This window comes from Oncorhynchus mykiss, chromosome 18 (assembly GCF_013265735.2).
Source record: "Oncorhynchus mykiss isolate Arlee chromosome 18, USDA_OmykA_1.1, whole genome shotgun sequence".
NCBI lineage: Eukaryota > Metazoa > Chordata > Actinopteri > Salmoniformes > Salmonidae > Oncorhynchus > Oncorhynchus mykiss.
This window is the reverse complement of record NC_048582.1, coordinates 60,817,271-60,841,994: the sequence shown is the minus strand read 5'-3', so window position 1 is coordinate 60,841,994 and position 24,724 is coordinate 60,817,271. Positions and strand designations below refer to the sequence as shown.

Genomic DNA, 24,724 nt, shown 5'->3' with positions numbered 1-24,724 from the left:
CCCACCACTCTCTCTGTCTATCTATCTGCTCTCCCCACCACTCTCTCTCTCCCCCTATCTCCTCTCCCCACCACCCTCTCTTTCTATCTATCCCCTCTTCCCACCACTCTCTCTCTCCCCCTATCTCCTCTCCCCACCACTCCCTCTTTCTATCCATCCGCTCTCCCCACCACTCTCTCCCCCATCTCCTCTCCCCACCACTCTCTATCTTTCTATCTATCCCCTCTTCCCACCACTCTCTCTCCTCCCCTATCTCCTCTCCCCACCACTCTCTCTTTCTATCCATCTTCTCTCCCCACCACTCTCTCTCCCCCTATCTATCTCCTCTCCCCACCACTCTCTCTGTCTATCTATCTGCTCTCCCCACCACTCTCTCTGTCTATCTATCTGCTCTCCCCACCACTCTCTCTCTCCCCCTATCTCCTCTCCCCACCACTCTCTCTGTCTATCTATCTGCTCTCCCCACCACTCTCTCGGTCTATCTATCTGCTCTCCCCACCACTCTCTCTGTCTATCTATCTGCTCTCCCCACCACTCTCTCTCTCCCCCTATCTCCTCTCCCCACCACTCTCTCTGTCTATCTATCTGCTCTCCCCACGACTCTCTCTGTCTATCTATCTGCTCTCCCCACCACTCTCTCTGTCTATCTATCTGCTCTCCCCACCACTCTCTCTGTCTATCTATCCGCTCTCCCCACCACTCTCTCTTTCTATCCATCCGCTCTCCCCACCACTCTCTCTGTCTATCTATCCACTCTCCCCACCACTCTCTCTTTCTATCTATCCGCTCTCCCCACCACTCTCTCTGTCTATCTATCTGCTCTCCCCACCACTCTCTCTGTCTATCTATCTGCTCTCCCCACCACTCTCTCTCTCCCCCTATCTCCTCTCCCCACCACCCTCTCTTTCTATCTATCCCCTCTTCCCACCACTCTCTCTCTCCCCCTATCTCCTCTCCCCACCACTCCCTCTTTCTATCCATCCGCTCTCCCCACCACTCTCTCCCCATCTCCTCTCCCCACCACTCTCTATCTTTCTATCTATCCCCTCTTCCCACCACTCTCTCTCCCCCTATCTATCTCCTTTCCCCACCACTCTCTCCCCCCCTATCTCCTCTCCTCACCACTCTCTATCCCCTTATCTATCTCCTCTCCTCACCACTCTCTCTCCCCCATCTATGCCCTCTCCCCACCACTCTCTCTCCACATCTACCTCCTCTCCCACCACTCTCTCTCCCCCATCTATCTGCTCTCCCCACGACTCTCTCTGTCTATCTATCTGCTCTCCCCACCACTCTCTCTGTCTATCTATCTGCTCTCCCCACCACTCTCTCTGTCTATCTATCCGCTCTCCCCACCACTCTCTCTTTCTATCCATCCGCTCTCCCCACCACTCTCTCTGTCTATCTATCCACTCTCCCCACCACTCTCTCTTTCTATCTATCCGCTCTCCCCACCACTCTCTCTGTCTATCTATCTGCTCTCCCCACCACTCTCTCTGTCTATCTATCTGCTCTCCCCACCACTCTCTCTCTCCCCCTATCTCCTCTCCCCACCACCCTCTCTTTCTATCTATCCCCTCTTCCCACCACTCTCTCTCTCCCCCTATCTCCTCTCCCCACCACTCCCTCTTTCTATCCATCCGCTCTCCCCACCACTCTCTCCCCATCTCCTCTCCCCACCACTCTCTATCTTTCTATCTATCCCCTCTTCCCACCACTCTCTCTCCCCCTATCTATCTCCTTTCCCCACCACTCTCTCCCCCCCTATCTCCTCTCCTCACCACTCTCTATCCCCTTATCTATCTCCTCTCCTCACCACTCTCTCTCCCCCATCTATGCCCTCTCCCCACCACTCTCTCTCCACATCTACCTCCTCTCCCACCACTCTCTCTCCCCCATCTATCTCCTCTCCCCACCACTCTCTCTCCCCCATCTATGCCCTCTCCCCACCACTCTCTCTCCCCCTATCTATCTCCTCTCCCCACCACTCTCTCTCCCCCATCTATGCCCTCTCCCCACCACTCTCTCTCCCCCTATCTATCTCCTCTTCCACCACTCTTTCTACCCCTATCTATCTCCTCTCCCACCACTCTCTCTCCCCTATCTATCTCCTCTCCCACCACTCTCTCTCCCCATCTATCTCCTCTCCCACCACTCTCTCTCCCCCTATCAATCTCCTCTCCCCACCACTCTCTCTCCCCCACTCCCCCATCTATCTCCTCTCCTCACCATTTCCTCTCTATCTATCTCCTCTACCCCACCACTCTCTCCCCCATCTATCTCCTCTCCCCACCACTCTCTCTCCCCCTATCTATCTCCTCTCCCTACCACCCCCCCCATTACAGTATCCCCCATTACAGTATTCCCTTTTCCCACCACTTTCTCTCTATCCCCTCTCCCACCTCTCTCTCTCCCCCTATCTATCTATCTATCTATCTATCTATCTATCTATCTATCTATCTATCTATCTATCTATCTGTCTGTCTGTCTGTCTGTCTATCTATCTATCTATCTATATATCTGTCTGTCTATCTATCTATCTATCTATCTATCTATCAATCCCCTCCCCACTCTAAAGTGTATTCCTCAAAAGTTATCCTCCCTATAGCCCCTGGTAGCCGTGAGCGAATCAGAAAGCAAATGTTTGTTTAATGTTAATGACAGCCAGCTGCTCGGTCCGGCACCTTTCAGAATGACTGTGGGTCTCATTTGTGGGCTAATATAAGAGACAGACACACAATGTCGTTGTCTCAAATTGCACCCCATTGCCTACATAGTGCCATTAGGGTGCCATTTGGGACACAGACAATGGCTTCAGAAGATGGCACTGTACCGCATCAATACCAACAATACAATACAAGCAACAGTGTTCCAATAATAACATGCACAAATAAAAATGTGAAATTAATTTAAATCAAAAAGCCAGTGACAATATTGTCTTTTCAAACATATCCCTGCTTATTGTTTTTTCCCCCTTATTTAACAGCAAATTGCCAACAGCGATTCCGGTCAAGCCCAATCGCACGTTACATTCTAAACGCCTCCTGAACAAACAGCCTTTTCTTACAGTGTGCATCCCAAATGGCACCTTACTCCCTATATAGTGCACTACTTTTGACCAGTGTCCTATGTAGGGATAGAGTGCCGTTTAAGACGAAGAATGTTTGAACTCAAATTCAGCATTTCCTTAAGTCCACACGATTAGCCTTTGACTAGGTCTACACAACAGGCCAGTCGGGGCCAGGGACGCTGATAACAGCAATATAGTCTCTCTTGCCAGATAACAATCTAATTTTCTCAATTACTCCCCCACAACAACAACTAAAAAGAGAGCGGGAAAATGCAATCAACTCAAAACAGATACAATGTGCCCTGTGGAGAAACTGCTAGGGCAATTCTAAATACTGTAGTCACACACATAACCTGTTATAATGTACTGGACCCTAAACAGCACCTGTTGTAGTGATGTGAAATGGCATCTTATTCCACTTACAGTACATAGGCATTAGGGTGACATTTGGGACGCAAAATCAGTAAAGGGTCTGTAATTATAAGCTGCACTTTCATAAATACAAACACACAAACATTTCAACTGCTCATCTTTTGGAAAACCACCTGGAGAAAATAGCTGTGAATTTATGGACCAAAATACAACATTTTTTATTTATATATAAATTCATATAAAAATGAATAAATAATCAAATACCACATTCTCACAATGAAAAATAAATGATTATTTTTTAAATACATCATGAAATATACCATTTTATTTTTAAATGATTCAAGAATGTCACGTTCTGACCTTAGCTCTTTTATTATGTCTTTGTTTTAGTTTGGTCAGGGCGTGAGTTGGGTGGGTTGTTTATGTTTAGTTTTCTATGTTGTGTTTGAGTTTGGCCTGGTATGGTTCTCAATCAGAGGCAGGTGTCGTTAGTTGTCTCTGATTGAGAATCATACTTAGGTAGCCTTTTCCCACCTGTGTTTTGTGGGTGATTTTTTTCCTGTTTAGTGTTTTTTTCATTCACCTTACGGGACTGTTCGTTTGTCGTTTGTTGTTTTGTTCAGTGTTCAGTTATTTTATAAAAAATATGAACACTTACCACGCCGCGCTTTGGTCCTCACCTTTTTCCACCACAGACGATCTTTACATCATGGCCTTTTTCACTTCATGGCAACTCTTTCCATAATCGCAATATGTCAATCAATGCAAGTGGGCAAGGTCAAGTAGGTAGGTCATTGGTTCAAAGCCCTTGAACAAAATTGCAAGGCAAAAGTAGTGGCCTTGTGTTTTAGATTATTGTCCTGCTGAAAGGTGAATTTGTCTTCCAGTGTCTTTTGGAAATCAGAATGAACCAGGTTTTCCTCTAGCGTTTTGCCTGTGCCTAGTCCTTGCCAATGACAAGCATACCCATAACATGGTGCAGTCATCACCATGCTTGAAAATATGAAGAGTGGTGTACAGTGATGTTGGATTAGCCCAAACATAATGCTTTTATTCAGGACATTAAGCAAATTTCTTTGCCACATCTTTTGCAGTTTTACTTTAGCGCCTTATTGCAAACAGGATGCATGTTTAGGACACTTTTCTTTGGGGGGGGTTACCCCCTTTTTCTCCCAATTTCAATCTTGTCTCATCTCTGCAACTCCCCAATGGGCTCGGGAATGGTGATGTCATGCAGCCACAAGGAGTCACTAGAGCACGATGAGCCAAGTAAAGCCCCCACAGCCAATCCCTCCCCTAAACCAGACAATGCTGGGTCAATTGTGCGCAGCCCTATGGGACTCCCGGTCGCGGCCGGGATCAAACCCAGATCTGTAGTGACTCGGGAGGCCCTGTCTTGGAATATTTTTTACTCTGTACATGTTTCCTTCTTTTTACTCTGTCATTTAGGTTAGTATTGTGGAGTAACTACAACATTGTTGATCTATCCTCAGTTTTCTCCAATGACAGTCATTAAACTCTTTAACTGTTAAAAAATATATAATAACAAAAAATATAGTGCCTAAAGTCAAAGATATCGCTGAAGTCGATCTCGGGTTGCCCTATTTTGGATGTAGATACTCTTTTCAACAATGGATGAAAACCACAAACCTATATCAGAGCGCTGGACCAATGACCTACAGTCGTGGCCAAAAGTTTTGAGAATGACACAAATATTAATTTTCACAAAGTCTGCTGCCTCAGTTTGTAGAATGGCAATTTGCATATACTCCAGAATGTTATGAAGAGTGATCAGATGAATTGCAATTAATTGCAAAGTCCCTATTTGCCATGCAAATGAACTGAATCGCAAAAAACATTTCCACAGCACTTTCAGCCCTGCCACAAAAGGACCAGCTGACATTATGTCAGTGATTCTCGAGTTAACACAGGTGTGAGTGTTGACGAGGACAAGGCTGGAGATCACTCTGTCATGCTGACTGAGTTTGAATAACAGACTGGACGCTTCAAAAGCAGGGTGGTGCTTGGAATCATTGTTTTTCCTCTGTCAATCATAGTTACCTGCAAGGAAACATGTGTCGTCATCATTGATTTGCACAAAAAGGATATTGCTGCCAGTAAGATTGCACCTAAATTAACCATTTATCGGATCATTAAGAACTTCAAGGAGAGCAGTTCAATTGTTGTGAAGAAGGCTTCTCTCCTAAAGTTGATTCAGCTGCAGAATCGGGGCACCACCAGTACAGAGATTGCTCAGGAATGGCAGCAGGCAGGTGAGAGTCCATCTGCACGCACAGTGAGGCGAAGACTTTTGGAGGATGGTCTGGTGTCAAGAAGGGCAGCAAAGAAGCCACTTCTCTCCAGGAAAAACATCAGGCACAGACTGATATTCTGCAAAAGGTACAGGATTGGACTGCTGAGGACTGGGGTAAAGTCATTTTCTTTGATGAATCCCCTTTCCGATTGTTTGGGGCATCCGGAAAAGAGCTTGTCCGGAGAAGACAAGGTGAGCACTACCATCAGTCCTGTGTCATGCCAACAGTAAAGCATCCTGAGACCATTCATGTGTGGGGTTGCTTCTCAGCCAAGGGAGTGGGCTCACTCACAATTTTGCCTAAGAACACAGCCATGGATAAAGAATGGTACCAACACATCCTCCGAGAGCAACTTCTCCCAACCACCCAGGAACAGTTTGGTGATGAACAATGCCTTTTCCAGCATGATAGGGCACCTTGCCATAAGGCAAAAGTGATAACTAAGTGGCTTGGGGAACAAAACATTGATATTTTGGGTCCATGGCCAGGAAACCCCCCAGACCTTAATCCCATTGAGAACTTGTGGTCAATCCTCAAGAAGCGGGTGGACAAACAAAAACCCACAAATTCTGATATGCTCCAAGCATTGATTATGCAAGAATGGGCTGCCATTAGTCAGGACGTGGCCCAGAAGTTAATTGACAGCATGACAGGGCAGATTGCAGAGGTCTTGAAAAAGAAGCGTCAACACTGCAAATATTGACTCTTTGCATCAACTTCATGTAATTGTCAATAAAAGCCTTTGACACTTATGAAATGCTTGTAATTATACTTCAGTATTCCATAGTAACATCTGACAAAATATCTAAAGACACTGAAGCAGCAAACTTTGTGGAAATTAATATTTTGTGTCATTCTCAAAACTTTTGGCCACGACTGTACTTACCCACTTGCATTGATTGACATATCTCTTGCGATTATGGAACTAGTGGCCATGAAATGAAAAATGCCAAGAAAATAAAAAAGTAATGACATTCAGAAGGCGCCATTATGAAATGATAAATGTTCTAATGAAAAAAGCCATTGGGAAATACAACTATTATTATGAAATTAAATATGTACAAAACAGTAAGTGACATTATGAAAAAATATCATAATAATGCAGCACATATTCTTAAATAATTTAAAAATATTTTTTATTAATTATTTATTAATGTATTTATATTTAGTACTTTGGTGCTCCATATGAAGTAGCCAATTAAATGCCTACTAGGGTATTCTGTATGAATTACATTTTATTTGAATGAATTAAGGACATTTTATTTTAGTGTCAAATTGCCAACTGGCACCCCATCCATTATGGGATTAATTGACACATAAGCAAACATTACAATAATTCACTATGGTAATTAAATGATAATTCTGTTTGTAACCTATTAATTGACCATTGGTTAATGTGGATTGTTTTCCCCAAACAAAGACTGGTAATAGATCACTAATACACTACTTACAAATAATAAATCAAATAAAAGACTTGGTACAGCACCATTTGATTTAATAGTCAGAATTCCTCATTGAGGGAAATACAATTGAAAGCTGCTGATTCTAACATCAGTAAATGGAATTGCCCCAGCAGTTATCATACAGTAATAGAATTGAAAGGAAGCTAATTTATTCTTCTTGAATAGGTTGTCTCTTATTATTGGTTGAGATCTCCTCCAGGACCTGTATTCATAAAGTGTCTCAGGGTGGGAGTGCTGATCCTAAAATGGCTACTCTCATCATGATAAAAATACATTTTAAAATGATACAAATGTAAAAAGCATGTTAAACATCCTTACTCCCAATTACATTTCTATGTGAGAATTGCCAGAACAATCTGAGATACCCAAAATATTTTGGGGGCTGTCCGGGTATGGAATCACCCTAGTGCACTGTGTAGGGAATAGAGTGCCATTTGGGACATAGATAGTGCCAGCCTCAATTCACAGCGGTTTCTCCCCAGCATCTCTTCCTACTTACCTTCCTTTCTCATGACAAGAGTTGACCTCTCAGGGGTCAAGGCTACAGCGGCTAATGGACGAGAGATGTTTAAATGATATATGGCATGTACATGTGAGACCCCTTCGGGAAGAGCGTCGGAGAGAGCTGGTTTTAATTTGCAGGTTTAAATAGTTTCAGACAAGAGAGAGTGTTAGATGTGCTGGCAAACTGTACAAAATCGAACCATCGAAGATTCTCTATCCTGCCTAACAAATTATTCTGACATAAGATTCTTAGGATGATTTTAGAAAAGTGTGAATCTGTGACTATTACAGTGCAGCCACAAAATGTGAGAGAGCAAAAATAAAAACGTTTCCTAGATTTCTAGATACCTCAGAGCGGTTTGAAGTGCCACTACAACACTTATTATTATTTTACTATTTTAATTCTCATAATTTAGAAATCTCTCAGCTTTTATTTTATTTGTTTAGAACTTTGAAATTCATTCCTCTGTAAGAAATGTGCTTTACAAATAAAATAATTTGAATTAAACCCCATATCCTGGAAATTGAAACAAAAATACTTATTATAAATACTTACACATATACTGTATATGTCGAACATATCAAGACCACATACTGTTGCACCATGGGGGCCCCTGCAAAGTGTGTAGAAATGTGACATCACACAGCATTTGTTCCTCTCAGAAGCACAGGGCCAGTCTATAGCTGTACTGTGGATTATCTTTCAAACACAAGTCATGTACAGTCATGTACATGAGGCCAGTGGTATCACATGACTACAATGGCTTCTTACAAAAAATAAACACATGAATATCTGGTTTACACAAGCAGGATCAAATACTTCTTAACACCTGCACGCTTAACCCGGAAGCCAGATACGGCAGTTGATTTTTTTTAAATCCAAGACTGGGAGCTTCTAATGAGCAGCAACACACACCAGCTGCCTTGTCACTCAGACATTTAAGATGAAAAATATTTTACATCCCCATGAATGACAACACAAGGGGTTGAATCGCTGTAAGAGGGAGAGGAGTGAGACGTATAAAATCCCAAGTCGCATCCCAAACGTCACCCTATTCCCTACATAACGATTTACATAATGTATTACTGTTGACCAGAACTGTATTCTAAAGTGGTGCACTATGTAGGGAATAGGGTACCATTTGGGTCACAGATCCACATCTCCCCATATTCCTCCTGAGTGGGGCTAATGAAGGGATTTAGATTCCGTGCGTCTCCCCCATCTGTGACGTCTCACTCCTGTTTCATCCTCTCCTGTTGTTAGCCCAAGCCTCTAACCCCCCCCCCCCCGCCCCCCGGAAAGTCACCACACATTCACCCCGCAGTTCCAATCCAGAAGATATAGATTTCAAATCAATAGCGATCATTCACACTGCAGGTGAAAACAATGCTGGATAGGTTTGCCGTGTAAGACGAGATGCACATATTAATACAATTTTCCTAAAAGGTATCCTGGCTAACCTGTAAAAGTCCCTGAGCTCTTCAGTATTCAGTAAGGCCATTCTACCGCCAATGTTTGTCTATGGAGATTGCATGGCGGTGTGCTAGATTTTATATATCTGTCAGAAACGGGTGTGGCGGACATGGCCTAATCCACTCATTTGAAGGGGTGTCCACATACACTACATACTGTATACAAAAGTATGTACATAGACTGAGTTGTGCTTACATTACGGTGAATACGTATAGATTTATGTGCATGGATACTTGGTTATGCACAGTGAATAGAATACATATAGATTTATGTACACGGATACTTGGTTATGCACAGTGAATACATATAGATTTATGTACACGGATACTCGGTTATGCACAGTGAATACATATAGATTTATGTACACGGATACTTGGTTATGCACAGTGAATACATATAGATTTATGTACACGGATACTCGGTTATGCACAGTGAATACATATAGATTTAAGTATGTTCACGGATACTCAGTTATGCACAGTGAACACATATAGATTTAAGTAGGTTTACGGATACTCAGTTATGCACAGTGAACACAAATAGATTTAAGTATGTTCATGGATACCCAGTTATGCACAGTGAACACATATAGATTTAAGTAGGTATACGGATACTCAGTTATGCACAGTGAACACATATAGATTTAAGTATGTTCATGGATACTCAGTTATGCATGGTGAACACATAGAGACAGACAACAGCAGAGAGCAGCTTTACCTGCCTCTGTCCCAACAGCGAGTTTTTACCCAGGGGTCCCTGATGATGGTCCCTGTGACAATGAGCTAGCAGCATTACCATGGTGTCTGACTCTGCAGCTCCATGTCTGAACCACAGTACATATCTTGTATTCCAAATGGCACCCTATTCTCTACATAGGGCTCTGGTCAAAAGTAGTGCACTATGTGCCCTGGTCAAACGTAGTGCACTAAATAGGGAATAGGGTGCCATTTGGAACACAGGAGATGTATTGTGGTTCAGACATGAAGCCTCTGTGTTCCTACTAGAAGATGGCTGCTCAGCACACAGCGGTGCTGCCGACTGCTGAGCAGCTCAGACCAGAAAACCCTCAATCCACTGGCTACATCCTCATTCTCTCGGCTAACACTTTGCACCACAGCTGTACTCAGAGGTGTTAGGGGAGTTTGGACATGATCTCCATATCCAGCCCCAGCAGCATCCAGCCCTATCCCCAGCAGCATCCAGCCCTAAACCCAGCAGCATCCAGCCCTATTCCCAGCAGCATCCAGCCCTATTCCCAGTAGCATCCATCCCCAGTAGCATCCATCCCCAGCACCATCCAGCCCTACCCCCAGCAGCATCCAGCCCTGTCCTCAGCAGCATCCAGCCCTATCCCCCAGCAGCATTCAGCCCTATTCCCAGCAGCATTCAGCCCTGTCCTCAGCAGCATCCAGCCCTATCCCCCAGCAGCATTCAGCCCTATTCCCAGCAGCATTCAGCCCTGTCCTCAGCAGCATCCAGCCCTATCCCCCAGCAGCATTCAGCCCTATTCCCAGCAGCATTCAGCCCTGTCCTCAGCAGCATCCAGCCCTATCCCCCAGCAGCATTCAGCCCTATTCCCAGCAGCATCCAACCCTATAACCAGCAGCATCCATCCCCAGCACCACACCATACCATACAGTCCTACTGCGTGCATAAAACACAGAGACAAAGAGACAGAGACAGAGAGAGTGCATGAGAGAGATTGAGTTTATGCACGCCCATGCATGGAAGAATCTGTGTGTGAGAGACAGAGAAGATGACATAATCAGGAACCCGTAATGTATAGTATTCCATAACACACCCTTCCCTTCGCCACTCAACAACATGGTGAGTGTAAACAGACCAGAACCATGAAGCTAGCATCTCAAAGCTGTCAAGGACAGCAGAGTCATCTTCTTGGAAGAATTATAACTATTAAACTGTATCCACCGTCCTAACAGGTGCCACTTTATATAATGTTTTCATACCCTACATTACTCATCTCATATGTATATACTGTACTCTATACCATCTACTGCATCTTGCCATCTTGATGTAATGTATCACTAGCCACTTTAAACAATGGCACTTTTTATAATGTTTTCATACCCTACATTACTCATCTCATATGTATATACTGTACTCTATACCATCTACTGCATCTTTATGTAATACATGTATCACTAGTCACTTTAAACAATGCCACTTTATATAATGTTCTCATACCCTACATTACTCATCTCATATGTATATACTGTACTCTATACCATCTACTGCATCTTGCCATCTTGATGTAATGTATCATTAGCCACTTTAAACAATGCTACTTTATATAATGTTTTCATACCCTACATTCCTCATCTCATATGTATATACTGTACTCTATACCATCTACTGCATCTTGCCATCTTGATGTAATGTATCATTAGCCACTTTAAACAATGCTACTTTATATAATGTTTTCATACCCTACATTCCTCATCTCATATGTATATACTGTACTCTATACCATCTACTGCATCTTGCCTATGTCGTTCGGGCATCACTCATTCATATATTTGTATGTACATATTCGTATTAATTCCTTTACACTTGTGTGTATTAGGTAGTTGTTGTGAAATTGTTAGGTTAGATTACTTGTTAGATATTACTGCATGGTCGGAACTAGATGCACAAGCATTTCGCTACACTCGCATTAACATCTGCTAACCATGTGTATGTGACAAATACATTTGATTTGATTTGATTTAATGTAGGTGTCCATCTATGATGAATAGAATTAAGAAAAGACAGTAATAAAATCAGTGATACTCTCATGCATTCAATTACACTAGATACACTATGTATTCAGTCTTGTGCTGATGCTCACTTGTTCTTCTATTTTCCATGTGTTTTATTCTAAGAAATATATAATTACTAGACAGACCATCGATAGTAAATTGCACTTTTGAACAGTCTGTTGAATATCATGCGGTGGCAGGATTTGTGAGAAAGAAAAGGCTTCCAACTGCTTGTAAATGGTTGTCCTTGGCAAGAATCTTCCTCCTGACAGCTGTTGATAACACCAATACACATGCTTCCCTTGTCTTGTTTGTTGTACTTTTTCACTCATAGGAAATAAGTCATTAGCCTGTTAAATCACTCCTCCATGACAATATTTATTACTTATTATTTCCTGAGAAATATATGAAAATCGTATATTCTTGATTAGTACATTCTGAATACAAAAACGTTACAATTTGAACTCAATGGGCACTTTTGGCCATTAAACTCATCAATCAGCCATCCATTCATTCATTCATTCATCCCCAGAATGAATATCCAACTGACCGATCAACTGACCTCTTGTTTACAGCTCATATTTCAACCAGGGGAAATATGTCAGTAGTATATTTAATCCTATGGGCAGAGGTGGATCCCAGGACGTGCATGCTGTATGCCATTCGTGACCACTCATCACTGTCCTGCTGCTGTCAGACAGATTATACTGTTGTTTGAACATTTTTCACAACGGCACGGAAACACCTGTGCCTTTATGCATTTGAAAAAGCAGTGCGCTTCATAGGGTACAGGGTGTAATTCGGGAGTCAGCACGCAACCTATTTTTTGTGTTCTGTGACAGCCTTCCTCCACACTTCAACCTGACTATAGCGTTTATCACCGGCATGGGTCTTATAAGTCAGGAAATAAATAGTACAGTAAATAGCTAAATGCTGGCAGCTGTAGAATATAGACTGACAAATCAGTTAAAACAGGTAATGAGGTTTCTTGAACACTTAAGTTAACTCCTGGGTCATTTTAAGTGCATCATTCATAACGGAATCAGTCACATCGATCGTTTTGCAAACGTGTTTCTTCAATGAAGATACCTGAGACCATTCACCGCAAACCTCATCAATTAAATCAGCTTGAGTGAGCGCTGCAGTTTTGGGCTCTCACTTTCAACCTGCTTCTACGTTGACAAGGTAACGTGATGTTTATATAATATCCTCGATATCACCTCTCTCGCCTCCTCAATCAATCACTGCTATGCCATGCCCATGCACCCAACCTGGTCTCAAAGTATTTTGTATTATTCTGTACGGAAATCCGAGAGACTCCATTCAGTATGATATGTTACTTTTCCTATGGTATGTATTCATTTGTGGATGTCCATCATCTATTTTGTAGATATGTTACAAATTACAATTTGTATGATATTAATGATGTGAGAAATGGTGGTGGAAATCCCATTAAAACAGCTCAATACATTAGAGGTGCTGAAGAGGCTTGTTTTCGGTTGCTTGTACAGTACATTTGTATTTAGAACTTTCTTGGAAGTATATAGTGGCCGTAACGGGAGAAAATGAAGATAGTTGCTCAGCGAAACTCCATATCTGGTGATCAACGAACGTATTTTGACATTAGAATGCTTGCAGAGCTGGTGAATGGGAGTTTGAATAGGAGCTTTTGGGGCGTTAGAGAGGCTCTACCGCACAGATACCCGTTCAAGTTGTTTTGTGATAACCTACCTTGTTCAGTTTATTTCAGATTTAACCATCAGCTTAATCAATCTTGACAGGCTTCTGTACACATTGGTGTAAAGTACTTAAGTAAAAATACTACTTAAGTCATATTTTGGGGTATCTGTACTTTACTTTTGACAACTTTTACTTTTACTTCACTACATTCCTAATGAAAATAATGTACTTTTTACACAATACATTTCCCTGATACCCAAAAGTACTCATTACATTTTGAATGCTTAGCAAGACAGGACAATTGTCTAATTCACTTGATCAAGAGAACATCCCTGGTCATCCCTACTGCCTCTGACCTAGTGGACTCACTAAACTCATGCTTAGTTTGTAAATGAGTGTTGGAGCATGCCCCTGGCTATGCGTAAAAAAAAAATAAACAGGAAAATGGTACAGTCAAGTATCAAAAGTATAAGAGCAAGAGTATAAATCATTTCAAATTCTTTATATTAAGCAAACCAAAGTATATTTAAAACCAAATACTTTTACTCAAGTAGAATTTTACTGGGAGACTTTCACTTGAGTCATTTTCTATTAAGGTATCTATACTTTTACTCAAGTATGACAATTGGGTACTTTTTCCACCACTGCCTGTACTGAGCTGACAAGGTAAAAATCTGTCGTTCTGCCAATGATCAATTAAGGCATCTCCCTGCACCTCTCTGATTCAGAGGGTTAAATACGGAAGACACATTTCAGTTGAAGGCATTCAGTTGTACAACTGACTAGGAATCCTCCTTTCCCTAATTGTGACTACAATTACATCCTGCATCACTGCTATAATGACTGGTTTCCGCTAGTTACCACAGCCACAAAGTCCAAATTGGCTATAGCCTAATGTAAAAATTCATGAAAACGAAAAATAGCGTTTTAGTCTTATTTCAAGGTTAGGGTTAGGCAGGCGTAAGGGTAGCAGTGTGGTTACGTTAGGGTTAATATTAGCGTTAGGTTTAAAATCACATTGGTCTACCGAGTGGCACAGCGGTCTAAGGCACGGCATCTCAGTGCTAGAAGCGTCACTACAGATCCTGGTTCGATTCCAGGTTGTATCACAACCGGCCGTGATTGGGAGTCCCGCATCATCCCGTTCAGGTTTGGCCGGAGTAGGCCATCATTGGAAATAAGAATTTGTTCTTAATTAACTTGCCTAGTTAAATAAAGGTAAAATAAAAAAGATGAGATTATGGAATATTGTTATTTGATCACCAGTTTGTTGCACGTGCGCGGCACCTACTCCAACCACCGCAAATTAAGCTAAAACCGTCCTTTGCTCATGAATTGAGGATGACAAAATGTGTCAACATTTAAAGACAACAAAATGTAATGACAACATCCGATAGTGTATGCTCCTGTGTTAATGCAACAGTAACCTAACGTTGCAGGCGTAAAATAATGCAACATCAGACAATATCCAGGCATTATACAAAAATAAAAACAAGTTGTGGAACAATGCGTAGATGTAGGCCTACCAACCATTTCCAAATGGAAGCGCTGCCTGTGAGCGCTGCCTGCCGGGCAGTGTAGGCTACACCCCCTTTAACACACACACACACACACACAGAGACACACACGCGCGCGAACAACCAAAGCGATATGAAACGTTTTATCTATCCCTGAAGCCCAAAGCGAAAGCACATGTAGTCTATGCTACCAAGGACATGGGGCAGAGTGGGTGAATGAGTTTACCTCGGTGTCGTAGATTTTGGTGATGAGTGAAAACTTGTAATTCTGTGACTCTCGTATGTGCTGGATGGCCAGTTGGACAGCGGGCTCGATGCCCTGACTAATGCTGCTCATCAGCGCCGACTCGTTCATCGGCATGAGCACCATGATGGGCAACTTCTCATCATCCCCCGAGAACCAGCTGTTGTCCTGACCGTGCCTCGTATAGTCATTGCAGACCTTGGCTAGCACAGGTTGAAACGCCAAGATGGACAGGAGCAGGTATCCCGACAGAGGCGTCATCTCCCATCCGCAGTGCCTTCGCGACGGGGCCATGCTACTGTGGCGTGCAGGACGACCAAATAAGATCCCACCCAGCTCTCACTGCTCAAGCATCGCAAATTCAGGGGCGTCCGAGCCGAGAGGAGAATATAGTAGCCTATTCAAATGGTCCAAACCGTAAAACAGCAACCGTAGCCTAGGTAGGGGGTTCAACAGCAGCGAGCAACCTCGACCCGATTGTAGCCTATCACAGCGAATTTAAAACAGATTTATTCTCGATGACAGGTTTTCTGTAGGATTATTCCAAGGTTCCAGTTTTGGTGTTGCACCATATATGGAAGAAACGGAGACGCGTTCTGTTGCAGGTGTTATTGGCGCTGACGGTTCTCTCCTCCTGGTCTCCGTGATGCACAAGGTTTCCGCGTTAAAATCTCTCCAACTCAAACACTATCCTCTCAACCTGGTGAAGCAGCGCGAAAATGGCACAAGAACATCACAATTCACAGTCCGTAGGCTGCTCAAAAAGCCCAAATAAGACAACTTCAAGATGACAGGGGTCGACCAGAGTCACTCACTCTCGTTGACAGTTGGATACAAATTCACCTCCCGAGTATTTTCACCATCAAGAGACGGCAGAGTAGCCTAATAGAACATCCGTGCCAGTGCACTACAATATATAACCTATTAAGATCGAAGAGAATACGGAAATTGTTCTGGAGAGCCTAAATAGAGAATATTCAAAGTAATCTTGATTGCAGCGCGTCCAGAGTGCGCGAGACCAGATAGCGTCGGCGTTCTAACAGCCCGCGCGACTGTCAGTGTGTGTGCTAGCTACAGACGATGCTGCGGCTGCCTTATTGCCTCTGAAAAGGCTTCACTTATTTAGCGCTGTCTGCTGCTACTCAGAGCGCGCACGAGTGGGAGCAGCAAAAGAAATGCGGAAAAAGGAAGACAGAGAGGGAGAGGGAGGGTGGGGGACTCAGAGGAGGGATGGATGGATGGAGCAAGCTCTTGTGTAAGCATCAGCCGCCTGACAGGCAAAGTTGATTTAATGGGCTTTCTGTTTAGCAGAGAGACAGGGTTTCAAACATGCAAGAGGGGTTGTCAAGTGTAGCCGGATACAGTACATGACCAAAAGTATGTGGACACCTGGTCGTTGAACACCACTACAGCAGCCTCCACTCTTCTGGGAAAGCTTTCCACTAGATGTTGGAACATTGCTGCAGGGACTTGTATCAATTCAGCCACAAGCGCATTAGTGAGGTTTGGCACAGATGTTGGGTGATTAGGCCTGGCTCGCAGTCGGCGTTGCAATTCATCCCAAAGGTGTTTAATTAGGTTGAGGTCAGGGCACTGTGCAGGCCAGTCAAGTTCTTCCAGACCAATCTCAACAAACTATTTCTGTATGGACCTTGCTTTGTGCACAGGTGCATTGTCATGCTGAAACAGGAAAGGGCCTTCCTCAAAAGACAGAATCGTCTAGAATGTCCTTGTGTGCTATATAGTTAATATTTCCCTTCACTGGAACTAAAGGGCCTAGCCCGAACTATGAAAAACAGCCCCAGACCATTATTCGTCCTCCACCAAAACCAAACTTTACAGTTGGCAGTATACATTGGAGCTGGTAGCGTTCTCCTGCCATCATCCAAACCCAGATACGTCCATCGGACTGCCAGATGGTGAAGCATGAGTCATCACTCCAGAGAACGCGTTCCCACTGCTCCAGAGTCCAATGGTGGCAGGCTTTACATCACTCCAGCCGACACTTGGTGTAACCGATGTGAAATGGCTAGCTAGTTAGTGGTGGTGCGCGCTAATAGCGTTTCGATCGGTGACGTCACTCGCTCTGAGACCTGAAGTAGTTGTTCCCCTTGCTCTGCAAGAGCCGTGGCTTTTGTGGCGCGATGGGTAACGATGCTTTGTGGGTGTCTGTTGTCGATGTGTGCAGAGAGTCCCTGGTTCGAGCCCAGGTAGGGGTGAGGAGAGGGACGGAAGCTATACTGTTACATTGATGCTGTTGACCCGGATCACTGGTTGCTGCAGAAAAGAAGGAGGTCAAAATGGGGGTGAGTGTAACCGATGTGAAATGGCTAGCTAGTTAGCTGTGGTGCGCGCTAATAGCGTTTCAATCGGTGAAGTCACTCGCTCTGAGACCTGAAGTAGTTGTTCCCCTTGCTCTGCAAGGACCGCGGCTTTTGTGAAGCGATGAGTAATGATGCTTAGTGGGTGACTGTTGTTGTTGTGTGCAGAGGGTCCCTGGTTCGAGCCTGGGTCGGGCGAGGGGGCGGAAGCTATACTGTTACATTGGCATTGGACATGGTGCTCTTAGGCTTGTGTGCGGCTGCTCCCGACGAACAGTTCTTGTTGAAGTTGCTTCCAGAGGCAGTTTGGAACTCGGTAGTGAGTGTTGCAACTGAGGAGACTTTTTTTTCGCACTTCAGCACTCAGCGGTCCCATTCTGTGAGCTTGTGTGGCCTACCACTTTGCGGCTAAGCCATTGTTGCTCCTAGACATTTCAACTTGACAATTACAGCACTTACAGTTGACCTGGGCAGCACCAGCAGGGCAGACATTTCACGAACTGACGTGTTGGAAAGGTGGCATCTTATGACGGTGCCATGTTGAAAGTCACTGAGCTCTTCAGTAAGGCCATTCTACTGCCAATGTTTGTCTATGGAGATTTGCATGGCTCGTTGCTCGATTTTATACACCTGTCAGCAACGGGTGTGGCTGAAATAGCCAAATCCACTAATTTGAAGGGGTGTCCACATACTTTTCTGTATATAGTGTATTTTCACAATGGCTCTATGGGCTAGCCTACATCTTAAAACCATCCTGATCTCATAGAGCAGACGCAACATAATAAACATAAATCCAGGTCACTGAAATTAGTATGATATGTTATTTTTAGTATGGTTACATAAGACCGAAGGTAAACTTAAGGCAAAGAAGTAGGGTGGTTGGCCGGGGTGGATGGGTAGGCGAACGTCTAGCAACCCAAAAGTTGCTTGTTCGAATTTCATCACGGACAACTTTAGTATTTTAGCTAATTAGCAACTTTGCAGTTATTTATTACTTTGCAACTACTTAGCATGTTAGCTAACCTTAACCCTAACATTTTAACCTAATTCCTAACCCTAACCTTAACCCCTAACACCTAGCCTAGATAACATTAGCCACCTAGCAACATATCATATGTTTAGCAAATTCGTAACATATTGTACAAACTGCAATTCGTAACATATTGTACAAATTGCAAGTCGTAACTTATCATACAAATTGTAATTGGCAACATATCATACGAAATAGATGATTGACATCCACAAATGAATACATACCATACGAAACGTAGTGTATCGTACTAATTGGAGTGTCCCGGATTTATTTTTACTATGTGACATCTACCCTTTTGTCCAGGTTGCATGCATGTATAACAACCTCAGCATCACAGGAGGCTGCAGAGGGGAGGACGGCTCATAATAAAGTCTGGAACGGAGCAAATGGAATGGCATCAAACACCTGGACACCATGTGTTTCATGTATTTCATACCATTCCACTCACTCAGCTCCAGACATTACCAAGAGCCCGTCCTCCCAATTAAGGTTCCACCAACCTGTACGTCTGCATGGACTTAAAATAATTTAACATGACTATGGTAGCCTATGGCTAAAATGATTGCTTTACTCTATATTATATAAGCTATATACATTTCAAAATGGTGTATATTGAATATGTTGAATCACAAGCTAAGCAATCAAGGGATTCCTTTACAGAAGCGCAGTCATGCAGTTTGGTAAATTCATAAATGATCTAAAATATGAGAGCAGAAGAGAATATCGAATGCCATAAACATAACCATAAACATAACCAATGCATGTTATGGACCTCTCAGCAGCAGGCAATGGGGGTAGTAAAGCCTTGTTAAATAAACACTGCCACCTAGCCTCTTCAAGGCGATTATTCCCCCATTCCCTCATACAGTATGGGCAGCCTAATTGTGACTTTGGCTTTAGTGGGCACTGCAATAAAATGTATGCTCACTGAATTTTAAACACAATACTTTTTGAAGGTACACTCTGACAAAAATGATTTTGTTGTCCCGTTTGAGTCAAGTTTCTAAGGGATGAAGGTGGAGGATGACGCTCTCCACATCCTGTATCACTGCGTTAGACACGGCGCTCTTTGTGGGACAAAATTCAGACAGTTTAAGCCAGTGGTTCCCAACCTTTTCTGCTTTCTGTACCACCCACATAGTTTTGCTCTGCCCAGAGTAACACTGAAGTACCCCCTCATGTGCATTTTACCAGTATGGTCTCATGAGTCTTCTGAAGTACCCCCTGTTTCCTAGTACCCCTGGTTGGGAACCACTGGGTTAAGCGGTTGTGCGCAAAGGGGGGTAAATGCCTACTGTACCGTGCCTGTGAAAGCCTTTCACATGCAGTCTTTGTTCCCCATTACCTGTATGTCGCCAAGGGCACTCAATCCCTTTCCAACTCGAAACTACCCACACAAGACTGACTGCATTTCTCCAGCGACATTTGAAGCTGAACAGAACAATAGGCAATTATTTGAAATTGTTTGCTGTAGCCTACACTTCTCCTAAACTGAACATCAAACAGCAATTTGAATCCACCATGCTAGGGGCAACTTCTCTTTCCATGTTTTTTCTCTCATCAATCTACACACAATACCCCATAATAACAAAGCAAAAATAGTTTTTTAGATATGTTTGCAAATGTATTACAAATAAAAAACTGAAATATCACATTTAATAAGTAGACCCTTTACTCTGTACTTTGTTGAGACACCTTTGGCAGTGATTACAGCCTCATGTCTTCTTGGGTATGATACTATAAGCTTGACACACCTGTATTTGGGGAGTTTGTACCATTCTTCTCTGTGGATCCTCTCAAGCTCTGTCAGGTTGGATGGGGAGCGTCGCTGCACAGGTATTTTCAGGTCTCTCCAGAGATGTTTGATCGGGTTCAAGTACGGGCTTTGGCTGGGCCACTCAAGGACATTCAGAGATTTGTCCCAAAGCCACACCTGCGTTCTCTTGGCTGTCCTGTGTTGTCTTGGCTGTGTGCTTAGAGTCGTTGTCCTGTTGGAAGGTTAACCTTCACCCCAGTCTGAGGTCCTGAGCGCTCTGGAGCATGTTTTCATCAAGGATCTCTCAGTACTTTCATCTTTCCCTCGATCCTGACTAGTCTTCAAGTCCCTGCCACTGAAAAACATCCCCACACCATGATGCTGCCACAACCATGCTTCACCATAGGAATGGTGCCAGGTTTCCTCCAGACGTGATGCTTGGCATTCAGGCCAAAGAGTTCAATTTTGGTTTCATCAGACCAGAGAATCTTGTTTCTCATGGTCTGAGAGTCCTTTAGGTGCCTTTTGGCAAACTCCAAGCAGGCTGTCATGTGCCTTTTACTGAAAAGTGGCTTCCGTCTGGTCACTCTAACGTAAAAGGCCTGATTGGTGGAGTGCTGCAGAGATGGTTGTCCTTCTGGAAGATTCTTCCATCTCCACAGAGGAACTTTGGAGCGCTGTCAGAGTGACCATCAGGTTCTTGGTCACCTCCCTGACCAAGGCCCTTCTCCCCCGATTGCTCAGTTTGGCAGGGTGGCCAGCTCTAGGAAGAGTCTTGGTGGTTCCAAACTCTTTCCATTTAAGAATGATGGAGGCCACTATGTTCTTGGGGACCTTCAATGCTGCAGAAATGTTTTGGTTCCCTTCCCCAGATCTGTGACTCGACACGATCCTGTCTCAGATCTCTACAGACAATTCCTTCGACCTCATGCCTTGGTTTTTGCTCTGACATGCGCTGTCAACTGTCAACAGGTGCATGGCCTTCCAAATCATGTCCAATCAATTGAATTTACCACAGGTGGACTCCAATGAAGTTGTTGAAATGGAAACAGGATGCGCCTGAGCTCAATTTCAAGTCTCATAGCAAAGGGTCTGAATAGTTATGTAAATAAGGTATTTCAATTTAGCCTTTTTTATAAAGGTGCAAAAACATTCTAAAAGTCTGCTTTCGCTTTGTCATCACGGGGTATTTTGTATAAATTGATGAGGACATTTTTGTATGAAGTGTTTATTTCCAAAATGCTATATGTCCATAGAATTAGTGTTTTTTAATCAGAAATAATTGTTAATGGGTATCTTCAAGTGTGTAAAATATTACTGTTCTCAGACTTTTAATTCATAGATGAGTATGAAAATGTTTTTGTTGTTGTTGCAAAAATGCTATATATCCATCGTATTGCGTAAATTAGACAATGTGGATGCAAGTTTACAGCTTACTATTGAACTAGGTCTTCAATGTATCAGAATTGTGTCACTGAACTAAGACCTGTAGGTGGTCATATAGAACTAAATCCTGTAGGTGGTCATATAGAAGTAAATCCTATAGGTGGTCATATAGAACTAAATCCTATAGGTGTTAATATAGAAGTAAATCCTATAGGTGGTCATATAGAACTAAATCCTACATGTGTTAATATAGAACTAAATCCTATAGGTGGTCATATAGAACTAAATCCTACATGTGTTAATATAGAACTAAATCCTATAGGTGTTAATACAGAACTAAATCCTATAGGTGTTAATATAGAACTAAATCCTATAGGTGTTAACACAGAACTAAATCCTATAGGTGTTAATATATAACTAAATCCTATAGGTGGTCATATAGAACTAAATCCTATAGGTGGTCATATAGAACTAAATCCTACAGGTGGTCATATAGAACAAAATCCGATAGGTGGTCATATAGAACTAAATCCTACAGGTGTTAATATAGAACTAAATCCTATAGGTGGTCATATAGAACTAAATCCTATAGGTGTTAATATAGAACTTAATCCTATAGGTGGTCATATAGAACTAAATCCTATAGGTGGTCATATAGAACTAAATTAATAATTACTAGTCTGCAGCTAGAAATGACTTAAGTCCAGAACGAGAATACTGACAACCGCCGAAGCGTCTATTCTATGAGAACATATCTGAAACGCACTCTGAAGTATCCATCCTGAACCACCGACAACTACAAAAGACTTTGTGACTTCATTGAAAGTTAACCAGACACCCCGATGAACCCTACAGGACGATCAAGTATTCCAACAGAGAAGACAACAACGACATGCGAGCGTAAATATATATGCATTGCAATTATTGTCGAATGAGAGGCCGTTCATGTGCAAAAGATTATCATTTCAATAAATATAATTATAGACTGTGTGTAATGAATCCATTTTGTCTTTCCCGCTCTTTCTCAGTCCCACCCCTTTCCTTTTGTCACACCCTGGTCAAAGTATTTTGTGTTTATCTTTATTTATTTGGTCAGGCCAGGGTGTGGCATGGGTTTTTGTATGTGGTGTGTATGTATGGGGATTGTAGCTAGTGGGGTGTTCTAGCTAAGTCTATGGCTGTCTGAAGTGGTTCTCAATCAGAGGCAGGTGTTTATCGTTGTCTCTGATTGGGAACCATATTTAGGCAGCCATATTCTTTGAGTTTGTGGTGGGTGATTGTCCTTAGTGTCCTGATGTCATTGTTCTGTGTTAGGTTACACAAGTATAGGCTGTTTTGGTTTTCGTTAAGTTTATTGTTTTGATAGTGTTTGTGTTTAGTGTGTTACTTCATTAAATATGGATTGCAATAGACACGCCGCATTTTGGTCCGACTCTCCTTCTCATCAAGAAAACCGTTACACCTTTTGTCTACCAAGCCGCCATATTGGCTTCTATCATTGTTAGTAACCAATATCTACTGTTTGTTTGTTATGTATTTCTGTGATTATTTAGTTAGTTAGTAAATAAATAATTAAGCCAATTTGTATATTCATTATGGATACTAGGGTTCGTGCCGATAACCAAGAATTTTACAACGTTCAGATGAGAATGATAGAAGGTAAAGAATAATTAATGACTGATGACTGAAATGTAAAAGATCTTTAGATCTCTAAGAGTTCCATTCGGAAGACGGAACTCCTTAAATAAACTTATCCGTGGTGCACCAGGTTATTAATGAGTTAAATGTTACATGATTTATAATTCAATCACGTAATCAATTAAACGTTCGGTAATCGATTTGATAAAATAGTATGTCATCACATTAAGGATACTAAAGACACGACAGGTGTTAATATGGAAGTAAATCCTATAGGTGTTAATATAGAACAAAGTCCTATAAATGTTAATATAGATCGAAATTAGATTATTCATTATGTATAGTCTGATGAACCCACTCTGCTACACATCATTTCCATGTATCTCAGTTGAAGTCTGTTCACCCACATAACACCGACATGTTTGGTAACCTTTTTAGGCAAACTCACTGAATGTAATATTTTCCATCATGTAGTGGTATTAACCATACCCACCTTAACCGCCTCTGTGTGAAGTCCTTCATCAAGCTGGATGGACACGTCATCACGCCCTACGTTCCAAATGGCACCCTATACCCTAAATAGGGCACTACTTCTGACTAGAGGCCAATAAAGAGAATGGGGTGTCATTTTTTGGAACATGAAACATGAAATTGGTATCTTACGCATAGCCACACCTCTCCGAGGTTAGCATACAACCAGGTTAGAATACAACCTGGGTGAGGATGCAACCCGGGTGAGGATGCAACCCGGGATTCCTGCAGTTTCTAACTGTTTAGACCAGGTGAAAGCCTCCTACCAATCCTTCTGACCTCTCTCATCACTGGCAGATTTGTATTTTCTCTGTGATATCCTGATAAAGAACTAGGTCAAGATTATTCTAGTGCCATCTGTTTATTCCCCCATAAGACACATCCCTCACTGTTCCAACTTCAGCAGAAAGAGAGAAAGAGAAAAAGAGAGAGGGAGAAAATCAACGAGGGCAAAATAGTCATGAAAAAATATGTTTGAAAAGAACATAAAATCAGTGTTTCTGTACGGCTGACAGGTATGTTGTCTGAACCCTGTGGTCTACAGTGCCTTTGGAAAGTATTCATACCCCTTGACTTATTCCACATTCTGTTGTTACAGCCTGAATTCCAGTGGTGTAGAGTAAGTAAAAATACTTTAAAGTATTAAGTAGGTTTTTGGGGC

The 24,724-nt window shown here is 42.7% G+C and overlaps 1 protein-coding gene across 1 annotated transcript in view; it reads right to left on the bottom strand.

Moving 5' to 3' along the window:
* LOC110496654 (gamma-aminobutyric acid type B receptor subunit 2) overlaps nt 1–16,534 on the bottom strand; it is a 432,145-nt gene extending 415,611 nt beyond the window's left edge. Inside the window, exon 1 of the mRNA XM_036953439.1 lies at nt 15,381–16,534. Coding sequence (XP_036809334.1) covers nt 15,381–15,692 — 312 coding nt within the window. The 5' untranslated portion in view covers nt 15,693–16,534. The remainder of the gene's footprint in view (nt 1–15,380) is intronic.
* Between the last annotated feature and the right edge of the window lie 8,190 nt (nt 16,535–24,724).